This window comes from Carcharodon carcharias, chromosome 2, assembly GCF_017639515.1.
Source record: "Carcharodon carcharias isolate sCarCar2 chromosome 2, sCarCar2.pri, whole genome shotgun sequence".
Taxonomy (NCBI): domain Eukaryota; kingdom Metazoa; phylum Chordata; class Chondrichthyes; order Lamniformes; family Lamnidae; genus Carcharodon; species Carcharodon carcharias.
In genome coordinates this window covers 25802918-25824182 of record NC_054468.1, presented here as the reverse complement: position 1 = coordinate 25824182, position 21265 = coordinate 25802918, and the positions used below count along the sequence as shown (strand labels likewise).

Below are 21265 nucleotides of genomic sequence, written 5' to 3'. Positions count from 1 at the left end.
CAAACTGAGCCAAGGATACACAACCCTCCACAGTAAAAGTTTTTAAAACAAAGTATTGCCTGTAGATTGCGATTTAGAGATAAAGAGATTTACTAATCTAAGAGGCTGCTAAACCAACCAACCCCCTCCTTGAAATACAAAACTAATTAGCAATACTTAACTTTGGATCATATTTACAAGTAATAAGGGGAGAAGGAGTGGGCAGAGGGTACTTACCAACATCCACATCTGTCAGCATTTTGTCAACAAACTGACAAAGAATCTGTCTTGGCTTCTGCACCACTGTATTGTAATCTTCTGGACTGGCACTGTTTGGAGAAGCAGGTTACAATATGTTACAGCATGTTTTTCAATCTAATCTCAAGTAGATTGTAAATTCAAGTTCAGGAACTTGCCTGCCTTTTAATATCACTGTAACGCGCAATTCACAACGCACAAAGCTCACAAACTCCTTTTGGCACCAAGGTGAGCATTTGAACACTCCCTACTCCACTCCCCCTTCCTCTTGTCCAAGCCATACCTCAGATTCCCCCCACCCAAGTCCACACCTAGCCAAGCCGAACCCGGATCCCTTATCTTTCCAAATTTCTCTCTCATATGCCCAACTACCCTACAAATTGATCTTGTCCACTTCCTGCTCCCTCATCCCCATTCATGCTGATTTGTTGACCATCCAGCTCACCCTCCTGGTTCCCTAGGCTACCCGATGTAAATAGTTCCTTTTTGTCAGTGCCCATCCCTTTCACTCTCAAAATCAGCCCTGCCGCCCTATCTTCATCAATCTCTCTGTCCTTACAAACTACTGCTCCATCTCCAACCTTTCTTCTCCAATATCCTTGAACATAATGATGTTTCCCAAATCTTTTTCCATCTCTTCTTCAATTTCCAGTTACCAAACCTCCCAGAGCATCAGCATGACTTCAACCCAAGTTACAAATGACATTCACAGTTCTGTGACGATGGTAAATTACCTCTTTGCGTTCTCCTCAATCTTTCTGCAGCTTCTGACACAATTGACTACACTGTCTTCCTCCAGTGCCTTTCCATCCAGCTCAGTGTGACTAATCTCACTTGGTCGTGCACTTACCTTGTTAGTTCGTCTCACTCATAGCACTCTTACTTCTGAGTCATGAGTTCATGACCTACACTAGAGACTTGAACATGTAGCCTACATTCACACACTACTGCAGCATTGAAAGAGTTGCACCATCAGACATACTGTCTTTCAGATGAGGCATTAAATCAAAGTCCTGTCTCCCTGTTCTGTTGAACATATAAAGTTCCACAGCTCTGCTCAAAGAAGAACAGGGGAGTTCCCAGTGTGCTGTTCCTCATAGAACTTTACCAAAAACATTTTATCTGGTCAATTGTCTCATTGTTGTTTATGGGACTTTGCTATGTGCTAATTGGTTGTCTCATTTATTATGTTATGTGATTATAATTACAGCAGTAACTATAATTCAAAAGAAATTAATTGTGCAAAGTTTTGGAGCATGAGGATTCTTTTTCCCTTTATTCTTTCATGGGATGCGGGCATCACTAGCAAGGCCAGCATTTGATGCCCATCCTTAATTGCCCTTGAATTGAGTAGCCTGCCAGGCCACTTTAGAGGGCAGTTAAGGATCAACCACATTGCTGTGGGCCTGGAGTCACAAGTAGGCCAGGCCATGTAAGGATGACAGATTTTCTTGGAAAAACTCAGCAGGTCTGGCAGCATCGGCGGAGAAGAAAAGAGTTGACGTTTCGAGCCTTCATGACCCTTCGACAGAACTAGGTGAATCCCAGGCAGGGGTGAAATATAAGCTGGTTTAAGGTGGTGGTGGGGGGTTGGGTGGGGGGAGAGAAGTGGAGGGGGGTGGTGTGGTTGTAGGCAAAAGCAGTGATAGAAGCAGATCATGAATAGATGTCACAGACAGCAGAACAAAAGAACACATAGGTGTCGAAGTTGGTGATATTATCTAAACGAATGTGCTAATTAAGAATGGATGGTAGGGCACTCAAGGTATAGCTCTAGAGGGGGTGGGGGAAGCATAAAAGATTTAAAAATATTTAAAAATAATGGAAATAGGTGGGAAAAAGAAAAATCTATATAATTTATTGGAAAAAAAACAAAAGGAAAGGGGAAGAAACAGGGGGTGGGGATGGAGGACCTCCCTCCTCCATCCCCACCCCTTTTCTGTTTCTTCCCCTTTCCTTTTGTTTTTTTTCCAATAAATTATATAGATTTTTCTTTTTCCCACCTATTTCCATTATTTTTAAATATTTTTAAATCTTTTGTGCTCCCCCCACCCCCACTAGAGCTATACCTTGAGTGCCCTACCATCCATTCTTAATTAGCACATTCGTTTAGATTATATTACCAACTTCGACACCTATGTGTTCTTTTGTTCTGCTGTCTGTGACATCTTTTCATGATCTGCTTCTATCACTGCTTCTGCCTACAACCACACCACCCCCCTTCCACTTCTCTCCTCCCCCCACCCCCCCCAACACACCCCCCCGCCCCCAACCACCTTAAACCAGCTTATATTTCACCCCTTCCTGGGATTCACCTAGTTCTGTCAAAGGGTCATGAGGACTCGAAACGTCAACTCTTTTCTTCTCCGCCAATGCTGCCAGACCTGCTGAGTTTTTCCAGGTAATTCTGTTTTTGTTTTGGATTTCCAGCATCCGCAGCTTTTTGTTTTTATGACAGATTTTCTTCCCTAAAACACATTCACAAACTAGATGGGTTTTTAATGATAATCAATGATAGTTTCATGATCATCATTACTGAGACTAACTTTATATTCCAGATTTATTAACTGAATTTAAATTCCATCAGCTGCTTTGATGGGATTTGAACCAACGTTTCCAGAGCATACAAACATAAGAAATAGAAGAAGTAGGCAATCCGGCCCCTTGAGCCTGCTCTGGCATTCAATAAGATCATGACTGATCTGTTTGCGTTTCAAGTTCTACCTTCCCATTTACCCCGATAACCTTTGATTAGCTGAGCATGAACCTGGGCCTCTGGATTAGTATAATAAAAGCAAAATACTGCGGATGCTGGAAATCTGAAACAAAAATAAAAATAGCTGGAAAAACTCAGCAGGTCTGACAGCATCTGCAGAGAGGAACACAGTTCCATATGACTCTTCATCTGAACTGAGGAAATATAAATGAGGTGAAATATAAGCTGGTTGAGGGGGGTGGGACAGGTAGAGCTGGATAGAGGGCCAGTGATAGGTGGAGGCAAAGAAGAGAGTGCCAAAGATGTCATAGACAAAAGGGACAAAGGGGTGTTGAAGGTGGTGATATTAGCTAAGGAATGTGCTAATGGTGACATTAAGGGTAGAAAGCAGGACGAGCAAGTAACAGGTGGCCCTTGTGGGTGTGGGGTGGGGGGAAGGGATCAAAATAGGCTAAAAGGTGGAGATGAAACAATGGATGGAAATACATTTTAAAATAATGGAAATAGGTGGGAAAAGAAAAACATATTTAAAAAATATAAATTATTGGAAAAAAAAGGATCAGAAAGTGGTTGGGGATGGAGGAGAGAGTTCATGATCTGAAGTTGTTAAACTCAATGTTATGTCCAGCAGGCTATAAAGTGCCTAGTCAGAAGATGAGGTGCTGTTCCTCCAGTTTGCGTTGAGCTTCACTGGAACATTGTAGCAGGCCAAGGACGGATATGTGGGCATGAAAGCAGGATAGTGCATTGAATTGGCAAGCGACAGGGAGGTCTGGGTCATGGCCAAGGTGTTCCGCAAAGTGGTCACACAGTCTGCTTTTGGTCTCTCCAATGTAGAGGAGACCGCATTGGGGGCAGCGAATGCTGTAGGCTAAATTGAGGGAAGTGCAAGTGAAGTGCTGCTTCACTTGAAAGGAGTGTTTGGGCCCTTGGACGGTGAGGAGGGGGGAAGTAAAGGCCCAGGTGCAGTTGCATGGGAAGGTGCCGTGGGAGGGGGTTAAGGTGTAGGGAGTGATGGAGGAGTGGACCAGGGTAGCCCGGAGGAAACGATCCCTGCGGAACGCCACCAGAGGGGGTGAAGGGAAGATGTGTTTGGTGGTGGCATCATGCTGGAGTTGGCAGAAATGGTGGAGGATGATACTTTGAATGCGGAGGCTGGTGGGGTGATAAGTGAGGACAAGGGGCACCCTATCATGGCTCTGGGAGGGAGAGGAAGGTGTGAGAGCGAATGCGCGGGAGATGGGTCGGACACGTTTGAGGGCCCTGTCAACCACTGTGGGTGGAAAACCTTGGTTAAGGAAGAAGGAAGACATGTAAGAGGAACTGTTTTGGAAAGGGGCATCATCAGAACAGATGCGACAGAGGCGAAGGAACTGAGAGAATGGGATGGAGTTCTTACAGGAAGCGGGGTGTCAGGAGCTGTAGTCAAGGTAGATGTGGGAGTCGGTAGGCTTGTAATGAATATTGGTGGATAGTCTATCACCAGAAATTGAGACAGAGAGGTCAGGGAAGGGAAGCGTCAGAGATGGACCATGTGAAAATGATGGAGGGGTGGAAATTGGAAGCAAAATTAATAAATTTTTCCAGGTCCAGATGAGAGCATGAAGTGGCACCGAAGCAGTCATCGATGTACCAGAGAAAGAGTTGTGGTACTATTAATATTACTACCTCTGGGTTACTAGTCCAGTGACATTGCCACTCCACTACTATCTCCACATAAAGGATGTGAAAGGTGATATGTAGTTTCAGGCTCTTTCTTTCCTTTCACTGATCCAAAAGCATCTCAAGCAATAACCTCCAAACACATCCATCATTATCTTAGGTGTTTTCCCTCTACATCCTCTGTGGCACCATCCAAAGATGATGGTGGTGGTGGTGGTGGGGGGCGGGAACAACTTTCAAATGTACGTTGACAATACTCTACCTCTCCATCACCTCTTGATCCCTCCACTGCCTGACTGCATGTTCAATATCCAGTCTGAGGCTAGCTGCAATTTTCTCCGTTTAAATATTGGGTACATCAAAATCATTTCCTTCACTCCCTGCTACAATCTTCATTGCCTCATCAACCCCTCTGGTCACTGCCTCAAACAAAATCACACTGTTGCTAACCCAAGCATCATATTTGATCCCAATCAGGGTTTGCAACCTCATACCTTCTCCATTACAAGACCATCTACTTCTACCTCTGTCATGTTGCCTTCCTCCACATCATCTACCACTGAAACCATCATAGACGCCAGTGTCAAGTTCAGACAAATCTACTCCAATGCCTTCCTTGCTGGCGTCTGTATCATATCCCTCATCTGATCGCCACCTGTCCCTTACTCCTGTCCTTTCTGGCCTACAACCAATCTGATCAACATCCAATCCTCCAAGGGGGAGGGAGAAAGACTTGCATTTCACAACCTCAGGCACAAGTCAAACCCAGTCTGATCAAGACCACTCCCAAGTTTGGAAGCAAGGGCAAGCCATCAACCAATTTCAAGTGAACTGGAAATTTTCTTTGCTTCCCCTTTATTAAAATAATCGCAAATTAACTAAATAATCCTAAAAATCAAAATCAAGTCCCTTGGAACTTCACGTTAAGCCAAATCACTTTACAGCCTATGAGGTACCTTTGAAGTATAGTCAATGTTATAGCCAATTTGCACACAACAGTATCTCACACGCAGCAATGTGGTAATGCTCTGTTTTAGTGATGTTGTTCAAGGGATAAACATTAGCAAGAAAAGCTCTCATGCTCTTCTTCAAGAGTACCATTGGATCTTTTGCATACAATTAAAAGAGCAGTTGGGCCCTCGGTCTAACATCTGATCTGAAAGACAGTACTTCTGCTTAGATTTTGTGCTGACGTCCTGGAGCTGGCCTTGATCCCACAACTGATGCAGAGGTGAAGGGGCTATGTTGGTCCAGTGCCATTGGTTTGTTGGGGCTAAAGGATCTGGGTTGCACACTTGTTTCAGGGTGATTGAGTTGGCACAGAGACAGAAAACATCAGGAGATCATTGTTAGAATAAACGCGTGCTGTTTATTTACAAACTAAGCTTAGCAGCTACACTTGTGTGCTCACAACTTAAAACTCTGTCTTCGCTCATCAGTGTCTAGCTCAAGACTCTCACAGAGGGGTAGCCCAAGCTACTCTGCTATTGGGCATTAAGATCATGTGACCTTACATTACAATGCTTGTCTTAAAGGTGAATTACATGTCAGATTACTACATCCCTCCCCCTTCACTGAAAAATACATTTTACAATTTTTCAATGTAACGAGTTATTTACACAGATCAATTATTTACAAAGTCAGTCTCTCTGGGGGTTTCCTTTTGCAGGTAGAACGTCTCAGCTCTACAGTTTCTGAAGCTTGATTTGGAACCCCCCTTAATGAAGTCGTCTGAGCATCTGGTTCTTCAGTAGGTGCTTGAAGATCTGTTCCTTCGACTCTTTAAAGTACAGTCGGCTCTTCAAACACATTTGTTCTCAGTTGAGTTCTTTCAGTTGATTCAGTCTTGAACACTAGCAGAATCATTTTTGGATATTTGGTTTCTCTTCTTCTGTGATCCACATGGCTCCTCATTATTCAACCTTCAACTTTCATGTGGTAGGAAAGAGGTCCCGTTACAATGCTTATTTCTCCGAACAAACATGCTGGTCCTTCTCTAAAATTTTTCACAAATATCTTCTCTCCTAAATGCTTTGTCTTGACTGTAACAATCATGTCCCATTTTCTGACTTTCTTGCCTTCCTTCTATCTTTCCCGCAAAGTTGCCATGATTAGACTCAGTCTCGATCAGAGACAGCTCTTCATCAACAATTCCGCAGGTGTGACATCTGCTGTCAAATGAGGGGTGGTTCTATAATGGAAAAGAAAACATGCCAATTTAGTCGCTATAGAAGCTCCAGATAATTTCTTCATACCAAATTTAAATGTCTGAGCTACTCTCTCGGCGAGTTCATTTGAAGAAGGGTGGTATGGAGATGTTTTCATATGAACAATACCATTGAGGCTTATAAATCAGTTAAATTCAGCACTTGTGAATACTGTTCCATTATCTGATACTAGCACTTCAGGTAGTCCATTTATAGCAAAACTTTGTCATAGCTTGTCTATTATCACTGAAGATGTAGGTGACATCACTTCGTATATGTCCTTCCATTTTGAATGAGCTTCGATGATAAGTAGAAACGTTGTTCCCATAAAAAGGTCCCACATAGTTGATGCGTGCTCGTACCCATGACCTTCCTGGCCATTCCCAGGGATGTAACGGTGCTGTTGCAGGTAATTTTTGTGCTTGTTGACACAACATACAACTTTAAACTAAGTTTTCTATTTCTCCATCCATTCCTGGCCACCACATACAGCAAATGCTATAGCCTTCATTATGGAAATTCTGAGATGTGCACAGATAACAATGGCTTCCGTCCTTTTGGAGGAACAATCATTCGAGCTCCCCACAATAAAATACCTTCTTGGCTGGTTATCTCGTATCTTCTCTGGAAATACGGTTTCATTTAATCAGATTCTTGTGTTTGTGACCAACCATGAAGAACTTGATTTCTCACTTTGGATATGACTGGGTCTCGGTTTGTCCAATCTTTAATTTGTTTAGCACGTTTTGGGGGTAGTCCAGGAAGTTCATCAACAAGGCGAATTCCTGAGGAATTGGAACATCCTCGTCTTTTACTTGCAAAAGTAAACAACGGAGTGCATCAGCGCTTGCAATTTGACTTCCAGGTCTATGTAAAAAAGTATACTCATATGCTAAGAGCAATGCCCATCTTTGTACCCTTGCTGAGGCTATAGGGGTATAGCCTTGTCTCCACCAAATAGTCCTAATAATGGCTTGTGGCCCGTTATGATAGTAAAATGTCCACCATGAAGACTATGTACTTCTTAATGCCGAAAATGATTGCCAGACTTTCTTTTTCAATTTGAGAGTACATTTTCTCTGCAGTACTAAGTGTTCTCGATACATACCCTATAGGTCGTTCTGATCCATCATCCATTCGATGGGAAAGCACTGCTCCCACTCCATATGGTGATGTGTCACATGCTGTCAACTCCTTCTTTGAGTCAAAATGTACTAGAAATGTAGAAGATTGTAGCAACTGTTTCACTTTCATGAAAGCTTCTTCTTGTGTTGTTTGCCATAGCCATCTCTGGTTTTTCTTCAGCAAGTAATACAGTTTTTTTTATTCATTCATGGGATGTGGGCTTCACTGGCTGGGCCAGCATTTATTACCCATCCCTAGTTGCCTTTGAGAAGGTACTGGAGGAGTTGCCTTCTTGAACTACTGTAGTCATGTGATGTAGGTACAGCCACAGTATTATTAGGAAGGGAGGTTCAGGATTTTGACCCAGCGACAGTGAAGGAATGGCAATATATTTCCAAGTCAGGATGATGTGTAATTTGGAGGGGACCTTCCAGGTGGTGGTGCTCCCATCTATCTGCTGCCCTTGTCCTTCTAGATGGTAGTGGTCGTGGGTTTGGAAGGTGCTGTCTAAGGAGCCTTGATGAATTCCTGTAGTGCACCTTGCAGATGGTGCACACTGCTGCCACTGTGCGTCGGTGGTGGAGGGAGTGAATGTTTGTGGATGCAGTGCCAAACAAGCAGGCTGCTTTGTCCTGGACAGCGTCAAGCTTCTTCAGTGTTCTGGGAGCTGCACTCATCCAGGCAAGTGGGGAGTATTCCATCACATTCCTGACTCGTGCCTTGTAGATGTTAGACAGGCTTTGGGGAGTCAGGATGTGAGTTACTCGTCGCACAATTTGTAGCCTCCAACCTGCTCTTATAGCCACAGTATTTATATGGCTAGTCCAGTTCAGTTTCTGGTCAATGGTAACTCCCAGGTGATGGTAATGCCACTGAACCTCAAGGGGTGATGGTTGGATTCTCTCTTGAAGGAGATGGTCATTGCCTGGCACTTGTGTGGTGCGAATGTTACTTGCAACTTGTCAGCCCAAACCTGGATATTGTCCAGGCCTTGCTGTATTTGGACATGGACTGCTTCAGTACCTAAGCAGTCCCTTGAATGGTGCTAAATATTGTGCAATCATCAACGAACATCCCCACTTCTGAACTTGTAACGGGAGGTAGGTCACTGATGAAGCAGCTGAAGATGGTTGGGCCAGTCCTCCAACAACCACAAGCATCTTCTTTTGTGCTAGATATGACTCCAACCAGTGAAGAGTTTTCCCCCGATTCCCATTGACTCCAGTTTTGCTAGGGCTTCTTGATGCCACACTTGGTCAAATGCTGCCTTGATGTCAAGAGCAGTCACTCTCACCCTACTTCAGGAGTTCAGCTCTTTTGTCCATGTTTGAACCAAGGCTGTAATGAGGTCAGGAGCTGAGTGACTGTGGCGGAACACAAACTGGGTGTCAGTGAGTAGGTAATTACTATGCAAGTGCCACTTGATGCACAGTTAATGATCCCTTCCATTACTTTACTGATGATCGAGAGTAAACTGATGGGGTGGTAATTGGCCGTGTTGGATTTGTCCTGCTTTTTGAGTACAGGACATACCTGGGCAATTTTCCACATAGCCAGGTAGATGTTAGTGTTGCAGCTGTACTGGAACAGCTTGGTTAGGGGTGTGGCAAGTTCTGGAGCAGGTCTTCAATATATTGCTGGAATATTGTTAGGACCCATAGTCTTTGCAGTATACAGTGCCTTCAGCTGTTTCTTGATATCATGTGGAGTGAATAGAATTGGCTGAAGACTGGCATCTGTGATGCTGGGGACCTCCGGAGGAGGCTGACATAGATCATCCACTAGGCACTTCTGGCTGAAGATTGTAGCAAATGCTTCAGCCCTATCTTTTCCACTGATTTGCTGGGCTCCTCCATCATTGAGGATGGGGATATTAGTGGAGCCTCCTCCTCCAGTGAATTGTTTAATGTAAGTATTTTAATGTAACTGTAAGTAATACAGTGGTGCTAGTTCTGTCGACAAATTAGGCAAGAAGTGTCCAAAGTAATTGATCATCCCCAAGAATGATTCCAGTTCGGATGTATTCTTTGGTGCTAAGGCTTCTTTAATGGCTTTCATTTCTTCTTCAACCGATTTAAGCCTTGTGAATGTATCTTGTGACCCAAGTGAGTGACCTTGTTTGCCTGGAATATGCATTTTTCCTTTTTCAATCACACTCCAACCTGCGAAAAATGTTTCAGAACTTCTTCCAAGTTCATCAAATGTTCCTTTTCAGTGGGTCCAGTCATGAGAACATCATCTAAATAAACTACAACATGGGACAATCCCTGTAGTAAACTTTCCATGGTTCTTTTAAATATGGCTCAAGCAGAAGCTATGCCAAATGGTAAGCGGATATATTGGTACAATCCCTTGTGTGTATTTATGGTGGTAAACCTCCAGGATGCCTCCTCTAATTCCAACTGTTGGCAGGCATGTCTCATATCTAACTTCATGTAGGCTATTCCACCTGCCAGTTTCAAGTATAAATCTTTAATTTTACGTTAATTTGTAGTCCCCACATATTCTAATACTCCAGTGAAGTTTGAGAACAGGTACAATTGGAGTTGCCCACTCTGAAAATTGTACTGGTTGTAGCACGGCCAGTTTTTCTAATCTGTCCAGTTCAGCATCCATCCTATCCCACATAGCATAAGGTACTGGTCTGGCCTACATGAATCTTGGTGTTGCCTCTGGATCTACATGAATTTTTGCTTGTAGCCCCTCAATTTTTCTAAGTTCTTCCTTGAAAACTGAGGCATATTTTTGTAGTAGCTGTGATAGCCCACTAGTTCTCAGTTGGAAGATTTCAGTCCATTCCAATTTAATTTCTTTCAGCCCGTTTTGTCCAAGGAGACAAGGTACCTCGCCTGTTACTACCATCAAGGGTAATTTCACTGTTTGACCTCCATAGTGTGCTGTGACTTTACATAGGCTCTTGACTTGTACATCTTCTCCTGTGTAAGTTTTTAATTTTTCATCAGTTTCTTCCAAATTTAGCTTACGTTCTCCATCATTCAGGTATTTAAACGTGTGCTCACCAATCACTGTAGTGGCTGCTCCAATATGCAACTCCATTCTGAAAGGCTTCTCATTCACTCTCATGGTTACATAGATAGGCTCTGTTCTTCCTACTTTTAAATAGCGAATAGATATCAACATCTATTACTTAAGGTTCTTCAACACTGTTTATCTCATTGAGTTTTTGCTTTTGTCTGAAAGTCTGCCTGATTCTATCCTCACAATGTCTCATGAGGTGTCCATTTCGATGGCAGAAGAAACATCCGATCTCTTTAAACTGTAATTCATTGCAAGGTTGTCTGCTTCCACCTCTGTTACTATTATGCCATGTTTTTGCTGCTAAATCATCCCTTTTAATTTGTCTGCTCATGGTGGCTGCTTCCTGCTTCAGAATAAAGCTCTGCACTTTCGCGCACTTTTTGGTTGAGGCTACCCATCCAACATGGAGGACGGCACCATTTTGTGCTCCTTGAGTGGCTTCTGGCTGTTTTATTGCAAGAATGATTTCCAATGCCTTCTGAAAATCTAGATTTGTTCCAGCCAGTAAGCTCTTATGAATCGTATTTTCATTTATACTGCACACCAAACAATCTCTAAGCATATCATTTATAGATTTACCAAACTCGCAATATTCAGTTAATTGCTTCAAACGTGCCACACAACAAGCAACTGTCTCCCCCGCAGTTCTATTCCTTGAGTTAAATTTAAACCGTTGCATTGTCACCGACAGCTTGAGCTGGTGATGATTTTTTGAATGAGGTTCACTAAATAATCAAAACCTTTTCAATCTAGGGCACTGGGCGCCAGCAAATTTCAAATTAATCCGTATGTCTTACTCCCACACGTGGACAGAAGGGTTGTATGCCTCTTCTCCTCCCCCACAACGTCATTCACCTGGAAGAAGAACCTGAGGCATTCAGCAAAATGAGACCAATCGTCTGAGGCTGGATCAAAAAACTCCACACTTCCAAATTGCAGCATGCTGAAGGGATTACATCGACGCTCAGAAGTACCTACAACTATCATGCAAGGTACGGCCCAATTTCAGTTCTTCTTATTTCCTTTGTTTTCCTCAATTTTTACCTTGTTCTTTCCATAGTTTTTTGTGCTTTTGCTCTCGTCGCCAATTTGTTGGATCCAGTGCCCTTGGTTTGTTGAGGCTAAAGGATCTGGGTTGTACGCTTGTTTCGGGGTGACCAAGTTGGTACAGGGACAGAGAACATCAGAAGATCATTGCTTGAATAAACACATGCTGTTTATTTACAAACTAAACTAACACTTGTGTGCTCACAACTTAAAACTCTGTCTTCACTCAAGTGTCCAACTCAAGACTCTCTCAGAGATAGCACACGCCACTCTGCTATTGGGTATTAAGTTCATGTGACCTTACATTACCATAGTTGTCTTAAAGGTATATTACATATCAGGTTACTACAGGCTACCACCATGGAGCCTTGGTACATATGACCTAAACAACAGAAACATTAATTATCAAAACACCCATGGTGGTGCTGACTTTCAGCACTAACCAAAACATTTTGTCTCTGAGGTCTATTTTTAGCTCGTATTAGAAGTAAGATAAATGCTGCATTGGAATGATCAAGAGTCAAGAGCCCTGATACCATAGAACAAGTGCATATTTCTCCCCCAACATCCAAAAGTAAAATTTTAATAACATTATGCGCTGTGTAACTTGAAGACGTGCACATTCGCTGGAGCAGGCTCGAGAGAACGAATGGCTATTTCTTATGATCTGTCGAACTGTTAGGTTTGTGTTATATATAATTTCAAGGCAAACATGGTTGATATTCGTGAATGAACCAATCCTACTTTATTTCTCAAATAAGCCTCAAAAGTAAGATGAAGATAAGCTGAAGGGTCAACACATTTATATGAAGCATGTCGGTGACAGATGCTCCAGGGAGGGTGTGATAGCACTAACTGTGCGAATACTCTCCAAAGTAGAGGAGCCGGCTCTTGGGGCCTAGTCTCTGTCTGACCACAGCCGTGGGGGGGGGGGGAAATTAAAGCAGCGCCGGATTCCCCTCAGCGTAAGGCTCACCTCTCCAGCTCCCGCAGAGCCGGCAGGATGGAGGCCATCTCCAGCCCCTGCTCACACATCCTCACCACTGGGCTCGCCTCGGCGGTTTATTGTTAGTTCATATTCCTCAGCTCCCCAAAAACCGGCAGAAACCGCGCCAACAGCCTGACTCCGCCCACTATCGGGTCACCCAACCAGGGCAAAGGGGCGGGGGCTGCGGCCTGACTTGCCCCGCCCGCAGTCTCTTTCAGCCAACTAGAGAAAAGGGGCGGAGCTCTAACTGCCAGGGCACCACCCCAAGCACCCGTACTGCCGGCCAACCAGAGGAAAAGGGTGCCCTGTTTGTTCACGCCCCCCTCCCCGTCATCCAAACAGGGGAAAGGGGCGTGGCCCTCACCCGCTGTATCCGCCCATCCCCGGCGCTCACCCACCCAATAGGATCTCTTTTCCTACACTGGTTTGTCATTGGACAATCTTTCGCTGCCTTGATTGGATGGCCTGTCAGTGCAAATGATTGGCCATTCGGTCAGACCGCTCTGATTGGCTAACGCGGGATTGCCGGCAGGCGCGCTGTTTGAATTTGGTCTCATGGAGTTTCCTGTTTGCGGGAACTCAGTCGGTGAAAAAGAAATCGGTCGGGGGAAGAAATCCTCGACTTTGATTTAAATGCAAATCGTTTGCGAAAGAATCGGGTGTGTTGGTGGTGGAAAATTTTGGAGGTCACAAGGGTGAATGAGGGGCGCACGCAGTGAAAAATCGTAGAAGTTAGAGTGAGAAATGGAGAAGGGCAGAGTGGGAGAGGAGGAGGAGGAGGAGGAGGGGGGGCAGAGTGGGAGAGGAGGAGGAGGAGGAGGGGGGGCAGAGTGGGAGAGGAGGAGGAGGAGGGGGGGGCAGAGTGGGAGAGGAGGAGGAGGAGGGGGGGCAGAGTGGGAGAGGAGGAGGAGGAGGGGGGGCAGAGTGGGAGAGGAGGAGGAGGAGGGGGGGCAGAGTGGGAGAGGAGGAGGAGGAGGGGGGGCAGAGTGAGAGAGGAGGAGGAGGGGGGGCAGAGTGGGAGAGGAGGAGGAGGGGGGGCAGAGTGGGAGAGGAGGAGGAGGAGGGGGGGCAGAGTGGGAGAGGAGGAGGAGGAGGAGGGGGGGCAGAGTGGGAGAGGAGGAGGAGGAGGAGGAGGAGGGGGGGCAGAGTGGGAGAGGAGGAGGAGGAGGAGGGGGGGCAGAGTGGGAGAGGAGGAGGAGGGGGGGCAGAGTGGGAGAGGAGGAGGGGGGCAGAGTGGGAGAGGAGGAGGGGGGCAGAGTGGGAGAGGAGGAGGGGGGGCAGAGTGGGAGAGGAGGAGGGGGGGCAGAGTGGGAGAGGAGGAGGGGGGCAGAGTGGGAGAGGAGGAGGAGGGGGGCAGAGTGGGAGAGGAGGAGGAGGGGGGCAGAGTGGGAGAGGAGGAGGAGGGGGGCAGAGTGGGAGAGGAGGAGGAGGGGGGCAGAGTGGGAGAGGAGGAGGAGGGGGGCAGAGTGGGAGAGGAGGAGGAGGGGGGCAGAGTGGGAGAGGAGGAGGAGGGGGGCAGAGTGGGAGAGGAGGAGGAGGGGGGCAGAGTGGGAGAGGAGGAGGAGGGGGGCAGAGTGGGAGAGGAGGAGGGGGGCAGAGTGGGAGAGGAGGAGGGGGCAGAGTGGGAGAGGAGGAGGGGGGCAGAGTGGGAGAGGAGGAGGGGGGCAGAGTGGGAGAGGAGGAGGGGGCAGAGTGGGAGAGGAGGAGGGGGACAGAGTGGGAGAGGAGGAGGGGGACAGAGTGGGAGAGGAGGAGGGGGGCAGAGTGGGAGAGGAGGAGGGGGGCAGAGTGGGAGAGGAGGAGGGGGGCAGAGTGGGAGAGGAGGGGGGGCAGAGTGGGAGAGGAGGGGGGGCAGAGTGGGAGAGGAGGGGGGGCAGAGTGGGAGAGGAGGGGGGGCAGAGTGGGAGAGGAGGGGGGGCAGAGTGGGAGAGGAGGGGGGGCAGAGTGGGAGAGGAGGAGGGGGCAGAGTGGGAGAGGAGGAGGGGGCAGAGTGGGAGAGGAGGAGGGGGCAGAGTGGGAGAGGAAGAGGGGGGGCAGAGTGGGAGAGGAGGAGGAGGAGGAGGAGGGGGGCAGAGTGGGAGAGGAGGAGGGGGCAGAGTGGGAGAGGAGGAGGGGGCAGAGTGGGAGAGGAGGAGGAGGGGCAGAGTGGGAGGGGAGGAGGGGGGCAGAGTGGGAGGGGAGGAGGAGGGGCAGAGTGGGAGGGGAGGGGGGGGCAGAGTGGGAGGGGAGGGGAGGAGGACGCGGGCAGAGTTGGAGAGATGGGGGGGCAGAAAGGGTGAGGCGGCAGAGTGGGAGAGGTGGGGGCAGAGTGGGAGAGGAGGAGGAGGAGGGGCAGAGTGGGAGGGGAGGAGGGGGGCAGAGTGGGAGGGGAGGAGGAGGGGCGGAGGAGGGGCAGAGTGGGAGGGGAGGAGGGGGGGCAGAGTGGGAGGGGAGGAGGGGGGGCAGAGTGGGAGGGGAGGAGGGGGGGGCAGAGTGGGAGGGGAGGAGGGGGGGGCAGAGTGGGAGGGGAGGAGGGGGGGCAGAGTGGGAGGGGAGGGGGGGCAGAATGGGAGGGGAGGGGGGGCAGAGTGGGAGGGGAGGAGGACGTGGGCAGAGTTGGAGAGATGGTGGGGGCAGAAAGGGTGAGGCGGCAGAGTGGGAGAGGTGGGGGCAGAGTGGGAGAGGTGGGGGCAGAGTGGGGGAGGAGGAGGGGGGGCAGAGTGGGAGAGGAGGAGGAGGACGTGGGCAGAGTGGGAGAGGAGGAGGAGGACGTGGGCATAGTTGGAGAGATGGGGGGCAGAAAGGGTGAGGGGCAGAGAGGATGGGGGTGCAGAGTGGGAGAGATGGTGGGTTGCAGAGTGGGAGAGATGGTGGGTTGCAGAGTGGGAGAGATGGTGGGCTGCAGAGTGGGAAAGAGTTTTTTTTAATTCATTCATGGTACGTGGGCTTCGCTGGCTAGGCCAGCATTTATTGCCCATCCCTAGTTGCCTCCTGAGAGGGTGGTGGTGGTGAGCTGACTTCTTGAACCACTGCAGTCCATGTGGTGTAGGTGCACCCACAGTGCTGTTAGGAAAGGAGTTCCAGGATTTTGACCCACCAACAGTGAAGGAACGGCAATATATTTCCAAGTCAGGGCAGTGAGTGCCTTGGAGAGGAATTTCCCCGGTGGCATTCCCAGTAGCATTCGTGGGTTTGGAAGGTGCAGTCTAAGGAGCCTTGGTGAATTCTTGCGCTGCATGTTGTAGATGGTACACACTGCTGCTACTGTGCGTCAGTGGTGGAGGGAGTGAATGTTTGTGGATGTGGTGCCAATCAAGCAGACTGCTTTGTCCTGGACAGTGTCAAGCTTCTTCAGTGTTGTAGGAGCTGCACTCATCCAGGCAAGTGGGGGGTATTCCATCACATTCCTGATTTGTGCCTTGTCGATGGTGGACAGGCTTTGGGGAGTCAGGAGGCGAGTTACTCGTCGCAAAATTCCTAGCTTCTGACCTGCTCTTGCAGCCTCAGTATTTATATGGCTAAACCAGTTCAGTTTCTGGTCAATGGTGACCCGCCAGGATGTTGATAGTGAGGGATTCAGTGATGGTAATGCCATTGAACATCAAGGGGCGATGGTTGAATTCTCTTTTGTTGGAGATGGTCATTGCCTGACACTCCTGTGGTGCGAATGTTACTTGTCACGTGTCAACCCAAGCCTGGATGTTCTCCAGGTCTTGCTGCATTTGGACATGAACTGCTTCAGTATCTGAGGAGCTGTGAATGGTGCTGAACATTGTGTAATCATCAGCGAACATACCCACTTCTTATCTTATGATGGAAGGAAAGTCATTGATGAAGCAGCTGAAGATGGTTGGGCCAAGGACACTACCCCCATGAACTCCTGCAGTGATGTCCTGGAGCTGAGATGACTGACCTCCAACAATCACAAGCATCTTCCTTTGTGCTAGGTATGGCTCCAACCAGCAGAGAGTTTCCCCCCTGATTCCCAGTTTTGCTAGGGTTCCTTGATGCCACTCGGTCAAATGCTGCTTTGATGTCAAGAGCAGTCACTCTCACCACCTCATGAATTCAGCTCTTTTGTCCATGTTTGAACCAAGGCTGTAATGAGGTCAGTAGCTGAGTAGCCCTGATGGAACACAGACTGGGCATCAGTGAGCAGGTTATTGCTAATCAAGTGCTGCTTGACAGCACTGTTGATGACCCCTTCCATTACTGATGACTGGGAGTAGACTGATGGGGCAGTAATTAGCCGTGTTGGATTTGTCCTGCTTTTTGTGTACAGGACATACCTGGGCAATTTTCCTTTAGTCAGGTATATGCCAATGTTGTAGCTGTACTGGAACAGCTTGGCTAGGGGCACGGCAAGTTCTGGAGCACAAGTCTTCAGTACTATTACTGGAATGTTGTTAGGGGCCATAGTTTTTGCAGTACCCAGTGCCTTCAGCTGTTTCTTGATATCACATGGAGTGAATTGAATTGGCATATGTGATGCTGGGGACCGCCTGAGGAGGTCTAGATGATTCATCCACTCGGCACTTCTGGCTGAAGATTGTTGCGAATGCTTCAGCCTTATCTTTTGCATTGCTGTGCTGAGCTCCTTCATCATTGAGGATGGGGATATTTATGGAGCCTCCTCCTCCAGTGAGTTGTTTATTTGTCTACTACCATTCACAACTGAATGTTGCAGGACTACAGAACTTAGATCTGATCCGTTGGTTGTGGGATTGCTTAGCTCTGTCTATCACTTGCTGCTTATGCTGTTTGGCACACAAGTAGTCCTGTTTTATAGCTTCACAAGGTTGACACCTCATTTTTAGGTATGCCTCATCCTGCTCCTGACATGCTCTCCTGCACTCTTCATTGAACCAGGGTTGATCCCCTGGCTTGATGGTAATGGTAGAGTGGGGATATGTCAGACCATGAGGTTACAGATTGTGTTCGAGTACAATTCTGTTGCTGATGGCCCACAGCGCCTAATGGATGCCCAGTCTTGAGTTGCTAGATCTGTTCAAAATCTATACCATTTAGCACGGTGGTAGTGCCACACAACACGATGGAGGGTATCCTCAATGTGAAGGCGGGACTTGGTCTCCACAATAACTGTGCGGTGGTCACTCCTACCCAAACTGTCATGGACAGATGCATCTATGGCAGGCAGGTTGGTGAGGATGAGGTCAAGTATTTATTTCCTCTTATCCATGTTGGTCGGAAGAATAAAAAGACGACTTATTTAAATGGAGAGAAACTTTAGAATGCTTCAGTGCAGATGGATCTGGGTGTTCTCGTGCATGAATCGCTGAAAGCTAGTATACAGGTACAGCAGGTAATAAGGAAGGCAAATGGAATTTTGGCATTTATTGCTAAAAGAACAGAGTATAACAATAGGGAAGTTTTTTTGCAACTGTACAAGGCATTGGTGAGACCACACCTGGAGTACTGTGCACAGTTTTGGTCCCCTTACATGAGGAAGGATGTGGTTGCATTGGAAGTGGTTCAGAGGAGGTTCACTGGATTGATTCCAGGGATGTGGGGCTTGTCTTATGAGGAGAGATTGAGCAGTTTAGGCCTATACTCGCTAGAGTTTAGAAGGATGAGAGGAGATCTAATTGAGGCATATAAGATGCTAAAGGGGATGGACAAAGTAGACATGGAGCGGATGTTTCTCCTTGTGGGGCATTCTAGAATGAGAGGCCATAGTTTTAGGCTAAGGGGTGGTAGATTTAAATCAGAGATGGGGAGGAATTATTTTTCTCAAAGGGTCGTGAATCTGTGGAATTCACTACCTCAGAGTGCAGTGGATGCCGGGACGCTGAATAAATTTAAGGAGGAGATAGACAGATTTTTAATTCATAACGAATTGAAAGGTTATGGGGAGAGGGCAGGAAATTGGAGTTGAGTCTGAGTTGAGATCAGCCATGATCATATTGAATGGCGGGGCAGGCTCGAGGGGCTGAATTGCCTACTCCTGTTCCTTGTTCTTACGTTGGTTCCCTCAACATCCGCCGCAGCACCAGTCTAGCAGCCATGTCCTTTAGCACTCGGCCAGCTCAGTCAGTAGTGGTGCTACCAAGCCACTCCCGGTGATGGACATTGAAGTCCCCCACCCAGAGTACAATCTGTGCCCTTGCCACCCTCAGTGCTTCCTCCAAGCGATGTTCAACATGGAGGAGCACTGATTCATCAGGTAAGGAAGAGCAGTATGTGGTAATCAGCAGGAGGGTTCCTTGCCCATGTTTGACTTGATGCCACGAGACTTCATGGGGTCTGGAGTCGGTGTTAAGGACTCACAGGGCAACTCCCTCCCGACTGTATAACCAATGTACCACCGCCTCTGCTGGGTCTATCCTGCCATTGGGATAGGCCATACCCAGGGATGGTAATGGTGGTGTCGGGGATGTAAGATATGGTTCTGTGAGGATGACTATGGCACGCTGTTGCTTGACTAGTCTGTGAGACAGTGGGAGAGGTTGAGGGGCAAAGTGGGAAAGGAAGGAAAGGAGGGAATGATGGGGAAGAGGGGCAGAGTGGGAAAGAGAAGGATGGAGTGGGAGGAGAGGGTGGGGTGGGAAGGGAAGTAGGTGGGGTGGAGTGGGAAAGGGAGAGGGGTGGGGATGGAAAGGGAGAGGGGTGGAGTGGGTAATGGGGAGAGGAGGGGGGCATAGGAGGGGGAGTGGGGAGGGGTTGGGGGAGAGGGGTGGGGAAGGGAGAGGAAGACGAGGTGGGAGAGGGGTGGGTGTCAGAGACAGAATGATGAAAGAATGTGAGGGGACAAGATTAACTGAACTGAAATGAGCCATTGATGTGTCAGTCATCTGTGAATATTCATTAAAAAGTATCGAGCATCTTCACCTTCTAACTGGCCAGGGCAAATGGAGAGTGGGACCTGGGATAGGCTAGGGAAAAGTTGGCTGTCCAAACTTTCTTCCGGCTATCACCCTTCAAAAACTGGAGCTCATCCAAAACTTGACGTCCTGTATTCTACCTCACATCAAGTCAAGTCCAGTTCACCCAGTACTCCTGTGCTCACTGACCTACATCCCACTCCTGATCTGGCAATACCTCAGTTGTCACATTCTGATCAGTTTTCAAATTTTTCCCTGTCTTCATCCCTACCTAACTCCTATCCTCCTCCAGCACTACAACCCTCCAAGACCTCAGCCCTTGTCCCATTCTGTCCTCTGCTTATCCCTGATTTTAATCTTCTCCCATTTGTTGTTGTGCCTTCAACTGTCTCTGAAATTCTCTCCCCAAATTTCTCCCCTCAAAGTTATTCATCTCTCTACCTTTCTATTTTTTAGGACACTCCATAAACTTACCTCTTTGGCCAAGCTTTTGCTCATCAGTCGTAATATGTGCTTATATGGCTCGGTGTTAAATTTTGTTTCATAAAGCTCCTATGAAGTGCCTAGGGATGCTTTACTGTATTAAAGATACTGTAGAAATGCAAGTTGTTATTGTTTGTCATGCAAAAATGAAAATGAACTTCCTACCCATGTACAAAAACAGAATTACCTGGAAAAACTCAGCAGGTCTGGCAGCATTGGTGGAGAAGAAAAGAGTTGACGTTTCGAGTCCTCAAGACCCTTCAACACCCTTCTAGTTCTGTTGAAGGGTCATGAGGACTCGAAACGTCAACTCTTTTCTTCTCCGCCAATGCTGCCAGACCTGCTGAGTTTTTCCAGGTAATTCTGTTTTTGTTTTGGATTTCCAGCATCTGCAGTTTTTTTGTTTTTATTCCTACCCATGTTGCAGTCTCCCAAGCTAGAGAACATAAAAACATAAGAAATAGGAGCAATAGGGCATACAGTTTATCAAGCCTGCTCCGCCATTCATTATGATCATGACTAAACTTCTACATCATCACCACTTGCTCACCCTATCCCCATAGAGTGCAAAAATGTATCCATCTCAGTCTTGAATATACACATTAACTGAGCATCCACAGCTATATGGGATTGAGAATTCCAAAGATTCAAATCCCTCTGGATGAAGAAATCTCTCCTCAATCCTAAATAGCCAACCTCTTATTCTGAGATTGTGACAACACTCTGATTGTTCTAGTCAGCCAGCCAAGAAAAAGTAACATCTTACCGAATACTCTCTAGGAATTTTAAGCATCTCAATGAGATCACCTTTCTTCCTTCTAAACTTCCGAGAATATAAGCTCAATTTACTAAGAACAGCCTTCTCAAACCAGGAATCAATCTACTGAATGTTCATTGCACCTTTCTGAAGTAAGTACATCCTTTCTTGAGTATGGAAATC

General features: G+C 47.2%; 1 protein-coding gene across 1 annotated transcript in view; it reads right to left on the bottom strand.

Moving 5' to 3' along the window:
* atr (ATR serine/threonine kinase) overlaps positions 1-13121 on the bottom strand; it is a 103918-nt gene extending 90797 nt beyond the window's left edge. The window contains exons 1-2 of the mRNA XM_041175621.1: positions 13010-13121; positions 217-308 (exon numbers count right to left, since the gene is read on the bottom strand). Coding sequence (XP_041031555.1) covers positions 217-308; positions 13010-13068 — 151 coding nt within the window. The 5' untranslated portion in view covers positions 13069-13121. The remainder of the gene's footprint in view (positions 1-216; positions 309-13009) is intronic.
* Between the last annotated feature and the right edge of the window lie 8144 nt (positions 13122-21265).